This window comes from Rasamsonia byssochlamydoides (assembly GCF_041956645.1).
Source record: "Rasamsonia byssochlamydoides strain NRRL 3658 unplaced genomic scaffold VTN77scaffold_1, whole genome shotgun sequence".
Classification (NCBI taxonomy): Eukaryota; Fungi; Ascomycota; class Eurotiomycetes; order Eurotiales; family Trichocomaceae; genus Rasamsonia; species Rasamsonia byssochlamydoides.
The window spans coordinates 490326-505132 of record NW_027192384.1 but is presented as its reverse complement, the minus strand read 5'-3'; the positions used below and the strand labels follow the sequence as shown (position 1 = coordinate 505132).

Sequence of the window (14807 nt, the reverse complement as noted above, 5' to 3'; positions counted from 1 at the left end):
ATTGGGTTTGATACCGCGGTAAAATGGGCTGTATGCCCAGAGTTTCAGGAATGCGGTGGGTAGGTAGCCTGCGAAAGGGGAGCAGGAAAAAAAGGAGGTAAAAAAAAATTGGATAGAAGGTTGTGGGAGCTCCAACCAGCGTGCGGCTATTTGTTGGAGCGGCGCGTCCAGCCAAAGTTGGGGCCAGCGTCGGGCCCGTCACACCGCTAGGCGACGCAGGGGCAACACAGGATAAAGGAAACAAGCGATATCCTGGCAACAAAGGCTGCGCAGAAGATGTGATGAGAAGAAGAATAGGCAGGGAAAAAAAAAGCAGGAACAAAACAAGATTTGCTCACAGATGATATGAGAGTTGGAAGAATAGGGGGGCGGGGAAAAGGAGGACGGAATGTGCGATTTGTCTATGACGAGGTGTGTGAAGATTCGGGTCCTCCTGGCGATTCAACCAACGAGAGAAATGAATTCGTACATACAAAGAACGCGGTGCTCGCTCTGAGTTTGGACAAGTCACGTCCTAAGCGATGGTGGAAATCAAGGACAAGAAACTGGCTGGGCACTCTGTAATTATTATTGCCCAAACAGAGCCCGATGATCAACCCTTTTTGCCCTTCTGCTTGTCCTGTACAAACATCCGTTCCGAGAATGAGGATACAGATGAGTGTTCCTCTGGGACAAACGACAAACGACATCCGGAGGCGTGCAGCAGGGAGGCGAAACAGACCGCCCGGCCAACGCGGAATCCGAGGCAGCAGAGAGGGCCCAGCAGCCAAACAGAGAGCTTCTCGCCAAGGGAGGGTGCATTCTGGAGTGCAGTAGTCGCCCGGCTAGCCTGACCACCAAGGAAGACAGTCCCAAGGGATACCAGCTCATGGATCCACTGACAGCGGGCCTGGGAGCCACTGATCCGCTGCGATGTCAAGGCGGCAAAATCCAATGCGCGAATCAGCATGATCCGGACCGCCCAGGACGGCAGAAAAAGCGCGTTCAGCTGGCATGACTAGGAACTGGAGGCTAAAGCAGCGCCAGCGACGTTGGCCAAGACCCTTGCCACTGGACGAGCCGCATCATGGACGGTGGATGCACTGACCCACTGATCGCGTGGAATGGCATTCTAGCATGAAGCCAGAAACTGCAGGCCTGGGGGAGCCAAGAAATAATACGGAGAATGGGTTGGTTGTGCTGGCAAGCCCAGACCACCAGCAGATCCTGCCAGCTCCAGCGTGCTAGCTAGTCGAGGAATGGTGTTACTCGGTGTATCGCCGTTGAACCTTGTCCAGCGCATATCATCCCGCATGGCGACATAACTAAGGTAGGTGATGGTGATGATGATGACGATGACGATAAGAACTTGATGATGCCAGAGAGATTGTTAGCACAAAGGGAATCCCAGAGGGGTGGAGGGACCATAATAACCGAGTCCTCCAATAACGTGCTGGAGATGGCTCAACTCGTATCACGAAATTGACTTCAGTCAGGAACCTTGATTCCTCGTCATGGTTCTAAATGGACAGTGATGTGTCGTGGACTGTGGATTCGAGGCTTCGTGGCTAGTGCGGATGCTGGCAGAATGCTAATGCGGTCAGAAGGGCGGAACCGCTTATCAACTCTCCTCCGCCCGATTGGCTCACCGTGATTCCATTCAAACATGACGAATTATTCTTGATTATTTGGAATAATAATAATCATCAATGGAACCATTATTTTATTGGAGTTCTGATCTTGATAATCACGAACGCAGCAAGGTTGAATTCCGTATCTGCGTGCTACACAGTACTAATTCTACTAATTGTTGTGATGCGCTATCATATCATATCGTAGATGCCCGATCTGCATCTAATTGCTATCGTTACTGACTATCAAGGCATTAATTGCAACGACCCACCGATATCTCACCGCCAGATAGGCGTGGTTGCTGGGGCAGCGTGAGGAAACGCTTTCTTGAAAAGGCGGTCGGTCATGACAACACAACAATGACATCAACCAGAGACTTCGGGTTCTGTCTGCTATTCTGTCGCCTCTATTATTATTATTCAGGTCATTGAATTGATTGTTGATCGATTGCTTTCCTTCCAAGACAAACTGAAACCTGGTTCGATTTATTGCAGGATAAATTCAAGTAATTCATTGGTGGCGACTGGCGACCCGCGAACCCTGTTTCCGCTGCCCCGCGCTAATTAGGTGACTTACCTAGGCACGGAGTACGCCGCACAGAGTCCGAAGTACTAATAATAATACTCCGTACATACTCTCTGCGCTGTTTCGAATTGACATGATCATGCAACATAACGTGCAGGATCAATTGTAACGACATTGACTTGCATTATTATTGCATAACTTGTTACCATCATTCATCACCTGCTGTATCTACGTAAGATACCGGGGTATTAGTAACCTTATTCTTACCCGAGGATATACCCAATCCGGAGAATCGAAGACGTCATAACCTTTCATTCGTATACCTAATAATACTGCATTATAATAAGGTAAGTTCTTTTTGTTCTTGTAATGCCTGATCCCTTTTGTGATTCTTACCGAAATGGTCAGGACCTTTCTATGGATCCACTAATATTTTTTTACTGCAGCTTACCTATTTACTATAACTATATAACTTCTCAACATGCCCAAGGACTTTAATTAATCAAAGCAGATAGAGACACGAGACGGCACAAAATTGTTTTTAGTTATGACAAATCTACTATCAGTGATTGAACAGTGCTATGGTGCTCAGGAAGAGGATTAGAAAATATATAAGACTCCATCTATTATTCTAAGTCTCTCCTAGTTGTTGCTAAGAAAAGTTACTAGTAGTGTCAAACCGCTGGCTAAGCCGGAGTGGGAGTAGCGCCGTTCTGTTTTGTATACACCTAGGTACCTAGGTACTAGGTAGTTACCGAGATACTGTAATGGCACAGGCAAAAGAGAAGAGAAATCTCATGAAGCCAAAGCTGGAGAAGGAAAGAAAAGAAAGATTATCTGCACAAGAGATCGAGGGGTTCTTATGAGCGACTACCTTTCCTGCGGAAGCCTTGTATCAACATCAGGCATCCTCCGTCACAGATACCAAGTTGGGAACCATCTCCTTACACAATCAATCATCATACATTCTTGTAGGCATCACCTTATTCTGGCTGAGTTCTGAATCGACTGATGATGAACAGGGAAGGATATATCATATACCTAATTGCGCAACTTCGTATTGAAGGTACCACCAGGCCACTGTTCGCCAGCAGCAGCTTGCGCACCAGGCCTGGAATGGGCGGCGCGTCAGGCGACCTTCCGGGGTGACACAAGGAAGCCTGCAGTACGAAACCCAGTGTTGGGCTCCAGGCTCCAGGCTCCAGCTTCTATCTCCTTGCCCACGAGTCCTAAATTCTATTTTGTATTTTTGTTTTATTTCTTCTCTGCTCCCTCTCTTCTTACCAAAGCTGACCACTATCTCTGCCATCATCCAACCTGATTTAGCAACCTCAATCGGTATCTGACCACAATGGACACCCTCAGGCAGTCTAATTTCCCGAATGGGGCCACCTTGATTACGATATAACTTCTAGACAGATGGCGAGTACCATTGATGGAGGCTTCGCCTGGGCCTTAACCCTAATACCCCAGTGCATACCTGTCGTATACGGCAGGCAGTATGCGTACCTATGTACAGTACCTAGTAGAGCAGAAAAGCTGAAAAAAAAATAGCAATTGACCTTTGTGTCGAAAGAGCCAAGAAGAAAAAAAAAAGGTAAAACTGACAATAATGATGTCAACTCGACTACGCCAGTAGACTTGGTATAAACACCTTTACCATCGTACAGACACGCATCTAGAGTATAATTACGCCGCTGCAAAAAGCGAGACAATATTTTGAGAGCCTCTCATATCAGATGAGACCCTCTCACGCATTTACCTGGCCCTTCTTAACCCAGCATTCTGGATGGGGATGGAACTGATTTCTCCTTCAAGCCGGAGGGGTTGTCGTACTCCGCAGGGAAACCTAACCTAACCTTAGGGACTTCCCCATAAGATACTAGAAATAAAATAAATTATTAATACTGGACTGCTTTATAGAGATGTCCCCAAAATCGCTAGAGTCTAGTCTAATAATAATTTTCAATATTTTTTGGGGTGTTAAATTGCTCTGTCTTTAATCCAGCTAATTCACTTCCGCTCCTTATCTTGTTGCTTTATTTATTTCTGTCCTCTGCCTCTGCCTCTCTTGCTATTTTCCCTTGCTATTTACATTCATGCTATGGCTGAGAACTGTCTTTTCTAAGGAGGATTGTCCTTATAAGTGATCCATTGTCTCTATCTTTTTCTCCTTAAGACTCCCTTAAGAGGGGCTATAAAATTTGCGCCATCTGCAGTATAATGCATACGTCTTGCTGGCAAGTATCGTGATCTGAAGCAGCTGCTGGCCGCCTTCCCCTGTGAAAGAGATTGCCGCCTCGTAGTAATTACTATACAGTTTATATATATGAGGACAATCGTTGGGGAGGGTGAACCCCTTCATCAAGCGCCTTGGACTTCATCCGAGGCCTTCTGCTTAGGTCTCAGAATCACTCTCCACGTCGTCCCCAAATGGTATCTTTTCACCTCCACGACCTCGAGCCCACTCTCCTCCACGATTTGCCCAATATCGCGATTCCACCAGCATCCGTGGCGGTTGGCGTGCGCCGGAGCCAAGTTGTCGAGGATGTTATTCAGCCAACCGTAATAAGAGCGTCCGTGCTCCAGGAGGAGGATCCGGCCGTGCTGAGGCTCTGTGATCGACCCTAGGTGCCGTAGTAGACCAACGGGATCTGGTGTCGAACACAGGCCCATGGTCTGCAGGACCGTGTCGAAGTAAGGCTTGGACGTTGTCCAAGACGGAGTCTCGGGAGTTGACGACGATGACTTTACCACAGCTGTAGACGGGGAAGGAGGGACGACCTCCCTTGCGTCCTGGACCCGAAAGGCAGCCTTCTTAAATCCCGGGAACAGCTTCTCGAATTTCTTCTGTGCGATCTCTATCATCTGCGGACTGAGATCGACAAACGTCAAAGAACGACATCCCTGGATCGCTGCCTTCCCTTTTTCATCCACGCCTCTCCGCTCTCCGAGGAGATAGTACTGCATATTCCGGCCGGTGCCGCAGCTCACTTCCAGCACGTCTCCACGGGCCATGCGCACCAATTCTTGCCGCCTCTTCCCTAGCCGCATCACCCGCTCTCCCATTTCGACCTCAGCATCATAGTTGCGTGCTGTCTGGTTGTAGCGATCTGACACGTCCTCCGGAACTTGGAGGGAACGAGCTTGATCGACATCTCGCCGGTAGGACGTGTACAGATATCCACAGTAAGTGCTCAGCGCCAGAATGCTGACGCCAACTATAGTCATCGCACGTGGCGGGACGGTGTTTCGAACAGCAGGTTCTAGGGGCGTCCTGAGAAGAGGGTTGACCCGTTTAGGTAAAGGTGTAGAAGAGGGCGTTCCCGTTCTGGAGTTGTCAGCATGTAGAAAAAAAGGGACAGAATATCGAAAATAAAAAGAATATCAGAAAGAAGAAGAAGAAGGAAAGAGATTTTCGGACATATAGTGGGAGATCTCTGAATCTGCGAAATACATATATACAGACTTCTGGATTGATACTTCATCAAACAAAAGAAGGCGTCTGAAACTAACCTAGTACTCATCGGCAGGGGAGTCTTCTTCCCCAGTTTCCCCACGGCATGACTTTGAAAGGTATTGGCTTTCCTCACTGGCTTACTCGCAGCCGGCGAGGAAGTCATATTTATTTAGTTTCACGGGTCTTGCAAAGACCGGAGTTGGATTGATTGATTGATTGATTTGGTTGGTTGGTTGAGAATCGTCCACAATGAATGCCCCAGCTGGCCAGGTAGATGTGTCTTGCTTGACTTGCAAGCTTGAGCAGTCTGAAAGAAGAACGACGAAGTTTGTTATCGAACTGCCGGATATCACGAGAATGGGAAATTCACACTTCAATTGGAAGTAAAAGTATAGGCAGATATATCATGTGGAAGAAGAAAACCGGCTTATTTAATCCTGGTCATTAGGTAGTCGCTGGAGTGGAATTGACAGGACAGGCGAAGGAGCGCAAACCGCGATGATGGGAATGTCCCCCAGCTGGGACCCGCCAATTGAAGCCCAGAACCAGCTAAAAATGATCGCAGTTGAGGATGACCATCGACAGTGGTCGTGACGAGCTCTTTCTTAGTCGTGTACTCAGTCGTGTACCTGGCTATCCAAAGGTGCTCGTCCAAAAAGCTCCGGCAACGGCTAGATCCGGAGATGTTTGTTCCTGGCGGGCAAAAGGCTAAAAAAGCTACCCAAAAAGTATGCCGAGACCCTCCACAAGTTGATAAGACAAGACAAACCCACGTCAACGCCCTTTGACAAAGTCAGCCGCGGGGAATACATATATTCCTAGATAATGAAATCCCGCTTCTTGGGAGTAGTCGGCTTCGAAAGGCTTGTCTTTTTGTCATCACAACGAGGACGACGATTCTTTCTCGACCGATAACCCCTCTACACGTGCTCCGTACTATATACGCGCGATAAGGGAGTTTGAGTGATGGCGCTACCACACTCTATCTTGATTGTTGGAGGCGGGGTCTTTGGATGTCAGTACTAGAGACATATCAAGCGATGTGAACAATGTCTTTGGTTTGCTGTTGCTGAGCCAGTGCCTCTGCTTCACCGCCCGTACCTATTTGTGAAATATATATTTATCTATACCCACATCTGTCGCTGTACGAACACTGCATTGACCAACAAACCTCACAGTGTCTACCGCACTCTCCCTCTCAACACGCCACCCAAACAACAAAATCACACTCATCGAGGCGGCAGCAACAATCCCAAACCCGCATGGCTCCTCAGTCGACTCGTCCCGCATCGTGCGCGCTGACTATGCAAACCCCGCGTACGCCAAACTGGCCGCTGAAGGCATCCAGCGCTGGCGCACGACCGATTGGGGTAAAGAGGGCCGGTACACGGAGAACGGCCTCGTTCTCGTGTACCCCAGCGGGAATACTGTCGCAGAGCAGTATACACGGGCAAGCTACAAGAACGTGAAAAACATCGAAGGGGACAGAGTCGAGGAGTTGCCGACCAAGGCGGCGGTGGAAAGGGTGGTGCCACGCTACGCACGAGGAAGCGATATCGCCGGGGGATACGTCAACTGGGGGTCTGGATGGGCAGACGCCGAGGCGGGCGTTCGTTTCGCGAGAAAAAAGCTCGAGCAGATGGGGAAAGTGACCTTCAAGACTGGCGAGGTCGAGAGGCTTATCTTCGCAGACGAAGAGCCGCAATCGCAGTCGCAGTCCCAGCGCAAAGTCACAGGCGTCTCCTTGACTGACGGGACAACCATCTCTGCGGACCTCATCATCCTGGCAACCGGTGCATGGACTCCCAAGCTCGTCGATCTCCGCGGCAGGGCCGAAGCCACCGGCCAAGTGTTGGCCTACATCAAGATCACAGACGAGGAGCAGCAGCAGCTCGCGCACATGCCGACGATTCTAAATTTCGCGACAGGCATGTTCATCATCCCGCCGCGGAACAACGAGCTCAAGGTCGCACGGCACGCTTACGGATACCGAAACCCCAAGATCGTGAATGTCCCAGGAGAAGAACAAAAGACGATGGAGATCAGCCTCCCCGAAAAAGACGTTCCAATACCGCTGGAGGGCGAAGAGGCTTGCCGTAATGCTCTCAGAGAGATGCTCCCAGAGTTGGCAGATCGACCATTCTGTCGCACCCGGATCTGCTGGTACACAGATACGTAAGTTCCACAATTAACCCCCATATCAAAATTGCAATTACCATGGCCGGACACCTTTTTTTGTTACTGACCAAACCAGACCCAAGGGCGACTTCCTCATAACCTACCACCCAAACCACCCAAACCTCTTCCTCGCCACCGGCGGCAGCGGCCACGGATACAAATTCTTCCCGGTGCTAGGCGACAAGATCGTCGACGCGCTGGAGGGCAACCTAGAAGCCGAACTGCAGCAGCTGTGGGCGTGGCCTCCCGAGGAGACGCTTTCCTCCAAGACGGTTGTGGAAACGAACGATGGGAGCCGGTCGGGACGGAGAGGGATGATACTGGTGGAGGAGCTGGCTAGGACAAGGAAAGAGAAACTCTGAGAGCAGCGACGCTGCAGTTATACAATATTACATATATATGCTAACCAGGCAAACTGGACAAGCTCATGGACAGTGACTATTCCACAAGGACTCTCAACTCAATGCCCATGACCCGCTCAGGGGTTGGTCGTAGCCATCCTACTAATACAAAGGGTTACTTTCGGGAGGCATCATACACTTAACTATCGTGGATAGGAATAGAAACTGGCATGGCACTACAGATACTTTCATTGAGCTCCTCCCTAACGCCAAATGTATAGCGAAGTAGTACCACCGCGCGGATATAATTTCGTCATCACCCTCCATTGCATCCTCGCATTCAATTTCCTCTTTTAATGAAATCCCATCCGCCCACAGCAAATAATAGCATTGCGAACAGTATCACCTGAATCGCAGCATCCGAGAAGACATAAATGGATCATGCAGAAAATAAAAAGCCAGTGTCACCCGAGACATGCGACGCGCAAAGGGAGGATCGGGGCATGGGCAGGCGACATGGCAAGGGGGAAGGAAATGATTAGAAGGGAGGCAGGCACCCATTCGACCAGCGCACATGTACCGCCCCTGAGAAGTCTGCGGAAATGTGCGACTTTCTAATTTAACAAATCGAACGTTTCTTTTTAGAGAACAGCCAAAGAAAACATAACCGGGTAACCGAATCGCTAGAACGCCGTGTAAATGCTAACATGAACCAATCGTGATAACGGGTCCGAAGTGGAGTGGCGATCTGAGATGAACTGCCAAACGTGGATTTGGCAAGTCTCGAATCAAGCAACGCCGGGCTGATCACGACAAATCCCGAAATAGAGAAGAATGTTAATACAAGGGGGTGGAAGAAAGTAATGTGGAAGTCACCGCGGGTGGCGGACCTCCACGTCTAACCTGGATCCTTCAGACCTTGCGGAAATCTTGAACGCAATGTTAGCCATGCTGTCCTGGAACCCGGTGTATCGGGCTATCTTACCAGAGAGCACGGGGTATATCAACTCGAACGCCTGGTAGATCTCTTCACGGACTTTGGCACCGGTCAGGACTATCTTACCGCTGACGAAAATCAAGAGGACAATCTTGGGCTTCATCATGCGGTAGATGAGACCCGGGAACAACTCCGGCTCGTAAGAACTGAAGTTGTGGTGACGGCTGGCCAGTCCCTCCAGACGAATGGGGAACTTGATATCACAAGAGCCCACGATGTTCTGGATCTTGAAGTCCGTGAACTTGGCGTTGAAGCCGAGCTTCTGGATGATACGAGCGTATTTCCTCGAGGCCAACTTGGAGTCATCCTCAGACTTAGCGCCGGTAACGACCATCTTGCCGGATGCGAAGATCAGCGCGGTAGTCTTAGGCTCCCGGATACGCATGATCACGGCAGCGAAACGCTAGATGAACCCAAGTTCAGTCACACTGTGTCTGGCTGAAGATCCCAAGGAGGGCACAGAGATTAGTACCTTTGGATTATACTCCGCGTTTCTGGCGTGGAGCGCGATGGTCTTCAGGTCCAGGCGACAGTCGAGGTTGACGGTTGCGACAATGTTTCTTGAAGAAAAAACAGTCTGTTCAGCTTTCTGGTAGGCCAGAAAAAAAACAGCCAAAGTGTATACTCACTGCAACGTAGGCACAATGCCGCTCCCCGGAGTGTTAGCACCAGGAGTCGCAGCTGGAGTTGCGGGCGTCACCCCGTTGCCTACAGCGCCGGCATTCCCTCCCTGCTGCTGGCCGTTCACACCTTGACCGTTCATAATTCCCTCTTTCTCAGAGGACGGCGGGGTCAAGTCCCCAGCTCCTCCCGGAAAGGAGAGCGAGGCTGGGGAAGTGAAGGCCTTCGCCTGTTGTGCGGTGGACGGGTGAGTCGTGAGCGATTCCATTGTGACGTGCATACGTCGCAGCCGTCGGTAAGCTGAGACTGAAGATTCTCTTCGAGATACAAATGTCGCTTCAGAGAAGTCTGGATGGCAGTCTGCAGTGAAACCGAGGTTAGACCAAGGTTCTTTCCACTTGAAAGCGTCAAAGTCAGGAGTCTGAGGGCATCGATACGATGACTCTTTGGGGAAACAGTGTGATCAGGTAGGGAAAAAGTGGTAGCGGGTCGACAGATGCGATGATGGAAAAATAAAGTGCCTACCGTATGTGGGAGATAAACAACTGAATGCCTCCCCTACAGTCGCTGCCTGGTTGGTGACGCAGGACCAAATTCAGAAAACCTGAAGCGGGTTGGAAGTGGGAAAAAGCCCGGCCAAGACGGTGGTAGATATACCCTCGAAGCGACCGCAAGGCGTGAATGCCGTGGTGGCGAAAACAGACGGAAGTGACAAACCACCAGGTCAGGTGACTGGAGATAATCACCACACGCCGACGGAATTAACCGCGTAAGCAAAATGTTTGGTTTAGTATTAACTGTCTGATGGCAACACAGAATGGCAGCGCTGAAAGTGTGCAAGACTTAAGGCAATATTTTTTTTCTTTTTTGTCACGTATCAAATTCTGATGTCTATCTGCGTCTCAAAGAGAAGGGAGGGTGGCTCGCGCGAAGATAAGGTAGCGGCCGTCTGGCAGTAAAGGCTTTCCGTGGAGGGTCTAAGTTCCTTCTTCCCAAAGATTATGGCTCAGAGGACTGGGCGTGACTCTCTGAAGGCCAGGTGATGCGGAGTGTGGAGAGACTCCGATAGAGAGAGGGTGGGGGAGTTAGGTAAGAATGGGGAGAGGATGGCGGAGGGAAGAAGGTGACGTTCTGGCGTTTCCGCGCGGTGCCAAGACCAGGAGCAAAATTTCAACAGAAGGGCCGAAGTGGGAGGTTGGTTCCTTATATAGGGTGAGTCGGGACTCGGGGGAGACTGTCGTCAGGGGAGGCTGGGCTGCGGTGGCGGCAAAAGCAGCGATGGCAACCCATGGCTCCAGCAGTTGCTAGCGGCATACTAGCGGGTTGAGGACGGGCAAGAACGGGGCCTGGTCAGCAAACGCCATTTCTGCCGTCCTCGTTCGCTAGTCTCGATTAAGCGAGCCAGGGATCCGTTGCCTTGGCGTATCGCTGCGCCCCCTTGCGTGTTCTGACTGGTCGCCTTTGTTGCAGTCGCCCGGCCACATTCATGTTGTCTGTCTGTTCCCAGCCCAATCATGCCCACTGCTTCCGGACAATCTCTGCAAGACCCACACCCGTGCTTGCCGCTTTAGTGGATGGCAACTGAACAAAAAATCCTTTCGCGCGCTCATTTCCCGACTTTGTCGTTTGACTCTCCTCTCAACCAGCCAGGTCAGCGCGGTCGGGACTCGACAAGCACGCTGTTCTCCTCCATTCAACCTCTCTCTGACGCCGATTTCTATAGTCTCATGGAGCCGCGATAATCCAGAAGATGCCAGGTCAACGATACTGGATTCTATTTATGGAACTGTGGTCACCGACAGCGGTGAAAATCTGCGATTGCTGCAGACGATGCTAGAAGGCTCTTGTGGACCTGGGTTGTTGGCTTGAATCCACGGGCGGCATCGGTGGTTTCTGACTTAGCTCCTCCGCCGTCACGCGTCTCAGACGCGTCTCAACTCAACGTCAGGCTCAAACAAAATCTGCTTCTCAGTTGTCTGAGATTTGAGATTGCGTAAGATGCCTTTACAGCGTTCTTATGACATTACCAAGCATGGTCGCTTTGCTCCTGGTCTATGTTTGGGAATGCCATTTGGATGCCTGAGGTCGTAGAGGACTGCTTGGCGTGCCCTACCACTGGCCGTCTTGCAATACATTCCACACATTAGGTATACTTTAGAATACCGTTGGGACAGTGTTGCGTTGGCATATTTTTCCCATCAGATTTTGGAATGCATTATGATTCTGATATAGAGACCCTAGATTAGTCTGTGTATCTTCTGACCCTTCACCGCAAGTCCTGGTTCTGCTGTTATCTAGTCTGATGCAGCTTGATTCTGGTACCGGTAAAGCCAGCTCTGACACAGGAAATACGTGTCGCATGGAGAAAGGGAAACAATCGAACAAAAATAGATTGTAGACGGCAATGTCAAGGACGTTTGTAATTTTGAAGATGCAGAATCATCGTCAGAGAGGATGACGAAGTCGCTTATTTTGAAGCATTGGAAGGAATATCAGTGTGATCTCAGGTCTTGGGTTTTGTTCCTTGTTTTCCATCACTAAAATTAAATGGATAGGAGGGAACACATGTGGCAAGCATGGGGGATTCCCCACCTTTCTGGAAGCCTGTATGGCAACAGGATACTCCAGTAGTGATATGCCTTAGGTATCCTATGACAGGATGCGGCGATGGGTTAGGGCCAATATTATAATAGGTCCCGACTGTTGCTTGTCCTCGGGCAAACAGCGGCACTTTGGCCAGCAGCCCTACCGCGGCTAAGCGGTGGCACTCTCCGGAGTACGTCTGGGGCTCCGAACCGAGGGCGGAGAGTGCGGGATGCGACTGCGAAATATCTTCCAGAAAACCCTTCCCTGAGGGACCGAGCTCTTCCTCTTCCAACTGCAACAAGTTGAGGGAAACCTCTCCTGTACATTACGGCTGAAGGGGTGTTCCCTGGACTGCAACCGTGCAATGGCTTCGAAAGGAGCTGTCTTGCCTCTCTTGAGGCGTGAGCTAAGAGCTTCCTCTCGATCATGGCGAGCTAGCTCCTCGCTCTCTGCAGCTGCAAATCCCGTTCGCCGCGCTTCTTTCCTCGCCTCTGAGAAGCGACCATGCCGTCATACTGGCATTCTGGGCGGGCGTGTTGTTCGGGGTCAAACTAGGCCATTCTCTCAGTCCCTGCGGAAGCGTGAAGCGGAGGAGGCCGCTTTCGATCCCCGTCAGATTGACAGGGAGTCAGATGAGGTGGATGTTTGTATTGTTGGTGGCGGTAAGTATATCTGAGTCCTGATGTCCTACCAGAACTTCTTCGCTGATAGCAGTATCTCGACTCAATAGGCCCGGCAGGTCTCGCAGCGGCAATTCGACTAAAGCAGCTTGCCAACGAAGCCGGAAACGAAGAATTCAGGGTCATTCTCCTGGAGAAAGCAGGAGAAATTGGTGCACATATCCTTTCTGGCAATGTTCTCGAACCAACTGCACTGAACGAACTCCTGCCCGACTGGCTGTCGGAGGACAATCCAAACCGATTCGAGCATGTGACTCCCGCGAAGAGCGACAAGATGCGCTTCCTGACGAAAAACTCCGCTATACCAATTCCCGCCCCGCCACAGATGAATAATCATGGAAACTACATCATCAGCTTGAGTCAATTGACCAAGTGGCTTGGGGAGCGTGCCGAGGAGCTGGGGGTGGAGGTCTATCCTGGCTTTGCCGCAAGTGAGGTGCTATACAAGCCGGACGGTTCGGTGCGCGGTGTCGCAACCAATGATTTGGGTATAGGACGAGACGGGAAACCGAAGGAAAACTTTGAGCGGGGAATGGAATTCCACGCGCGCGTCACGTTGCTCGCTGAGGGGTGCCATGGAAGCTTGAGCAAACAGGTCATCAAGAGATATGATCTCCGCCGTGACAGTCAACCGCAGACCTACGGAATCGGGCTGAAGGAGGTATGGGAGATACAGCCCGAGAAGTTCAGACCCGGTGAGATTGTCCACTCGATGGGCTACCCCTTACCAATGGACACCTACGGCGGAGCTTGGATGTACCACTTTGGTGACAACTTGGTCAGCATCGGCCTCGTTGTTGGTCTGGATTATCCCAACCCGTGGCTTTCTCCGTACGGCGAGTTTCAGAAGCTGAAACATCACCCCCTGTTCAAAGAGGTACTCGAAGGCGGGAAATGCATCTCATATGGTGCTCGAGCACTCAACGAGGGCGGGTTCCAGTCAATCCCCAAAGTCGCTTTTCCTGGTGGTGCCCTGATTGGCGATACGGCCGGATTTTTGAATGTCCCGAAGATCAAAGGCACGCATACTGCCATGAAGTCCGGCATGCTGGCAGCAGAGGCAGCGTATGAAGCTTTGCAAAACAATGACAGTGGTAGCGTTTTCTTATACAATTATGAGGACGCTCTCCGCAAATCGTTCATCTGGAAAGAACTCCACGAGGTGCGCAACATGCGCCCTTCCTTCAAGACTCCCCTCGGTATCTATGGTGGCATCCTGTACTCAGGACTTGAGGCTTACCTCTTCCGTGGCAAAACGCCATGGACACTAAAGCACCACGGCACCGATTCCGCCGCCACGAAGAAGGCTTCAGAGTGCGAGAAAATCGAGTACCCCAAACCCGACGGGGTGATCAGCTTCGATATTATGACCAGTGTGAGTCGCACTGGAACGAATCACGAAGAGGACCAGCCTGTCCATCTGCAGGTGAAGAACTGGGACGAGCATACCAATGCTGCGTGGCCCCAATATCAGGGTGTCGAGAATCGGTTCTGCCCCGCTGGCGTCTATGAGTACGTCGAGGATCCTTCCAAAGAGCATGGCGTTCGTTTCCAAATCAACGCTCAGAAGTAAGTTTCCTTTCCTTGCGATTCCATCTGGGTTAGTCATAGATTGCTAATACGGCACAGTTGCATCCATTGCAAGACTTGCGACATCAAGGTTCCCACTCAGGATATCAACTGGCAGACTCCTCAGGGAGGAGAAGGCCCCAAATATTTCTTGACCTAATTGGCACAGCGTGGCTATACTGGTGTACTCTGTAAAATACTATGTGCCTCCACCGTCGTTCCGTTGATACCTCAGATCT

At 50.6% G+C, this 14807-nt stretch overlaps 5 protein-coding genes across 5 annotated transcripts; 3 read left to right on the top strand and 2 right to left on the bottom strand.

Annotated features, from left to right (window-relative positions):
* Nucleotides 1–521: 521 nt before the first annotated feature.
* On the top strand, nucleotides 522–997 carry VTN77DRAFT_171 (uncharacterized protein; the record flags this gene model as incomplete). Its single annotated transcript, XM_069417471.1, has 2 exons — nucleotides 522–560; nucleotides 704–997. The coding sequence occupies 2 exons, from the start codon at nucleotides 522–524 to the stop codon at nucleotides 995–997; spliced, it is 333 nt and encodes a 110-aa protein (XP_069282534.1).
* A 3503-nt stretch (nucleotides 998–4500) lies between these two features.
* On the bottom strand, nucleotides 4501–5759 carry VTN77DRAFT_170 (uncharacterized protein; the record flags this gene model as incomplete). Its single annotated transcript, XM_069417460.1, has 2 exons — nucleotides 4501–5467; nucleotides 5653–5759. 2 exons carry the CDS (start codon nucleotides 5757–5759, stop codon nucleotides 4501–4503), a joined length of 1074 nt encoding a protein of 357 aa, XP_069282533.1.
* An 803-nt stretch (nucleotides 5760–6562) lies between these two features.
* Nucleotides 6563–8136, top strand: VTN77DRAFT_169 (uncharacterized protein; the record flags this gene model as incomplete). The annotated part of the gene is made up of 3 exons (XM_069417448.1): nucleotides 6563–6611; nucleotides 6775–7771; nucleotides 7851–8136. 3 exons carry the CDS (start codon nucleotides 6563–6565, stop codon nucleotides 8134–8136), a joined length of 1332 nt encoding a protein of 443 aa, XP_069282532.1.
* An 891-nt stretch (nucleotides 8137–9027) lies between these two features.
* On the bottom strand, nucleotides 9028–10001 carry VTN77DRAFT_168 (uncharacterized protein; the record flags this gene model as incomplete). The annotated part of the gene is made up of 4 exons (XM_069417437.1): nucleotides 9028–9044; nucleotides 9101–9515; nucleotides 9585–9672; nucleotides 9742–10001. The coding sequence occupies 4 exons, from the start codon at nucleotides 9999–10001 to the stop codon at nucleotides 9028–9030; spliced, it is 780 nt and encodes a 259-aa protein (XP_069282531.1).
* A 2682-nt stretch (nucleotides 10002–12683) lies between these two features.
* Nucleotides 12684–14728, top strand: VTN77DRAFT_167 (uncharacterized protein; the record flags this gene model as incomplete). The annotated part of the gene is made up of 3 exons (XM_069417426.1): nucleotides 12684–12981; nucleotides 13050–14568; nucleotides 14629–14728. The coding sequence occupies 3 exons, from the start codon at nucleotides 12684–12686 to the stop codon at nucleotides 14726–14728; spliced, it is 1917 nt and encodes a 638-aa protein (XP_069282530.1).
* Between the last annotated feature and the right edge of the window lie 79 nt (nucleotides 14729–14807).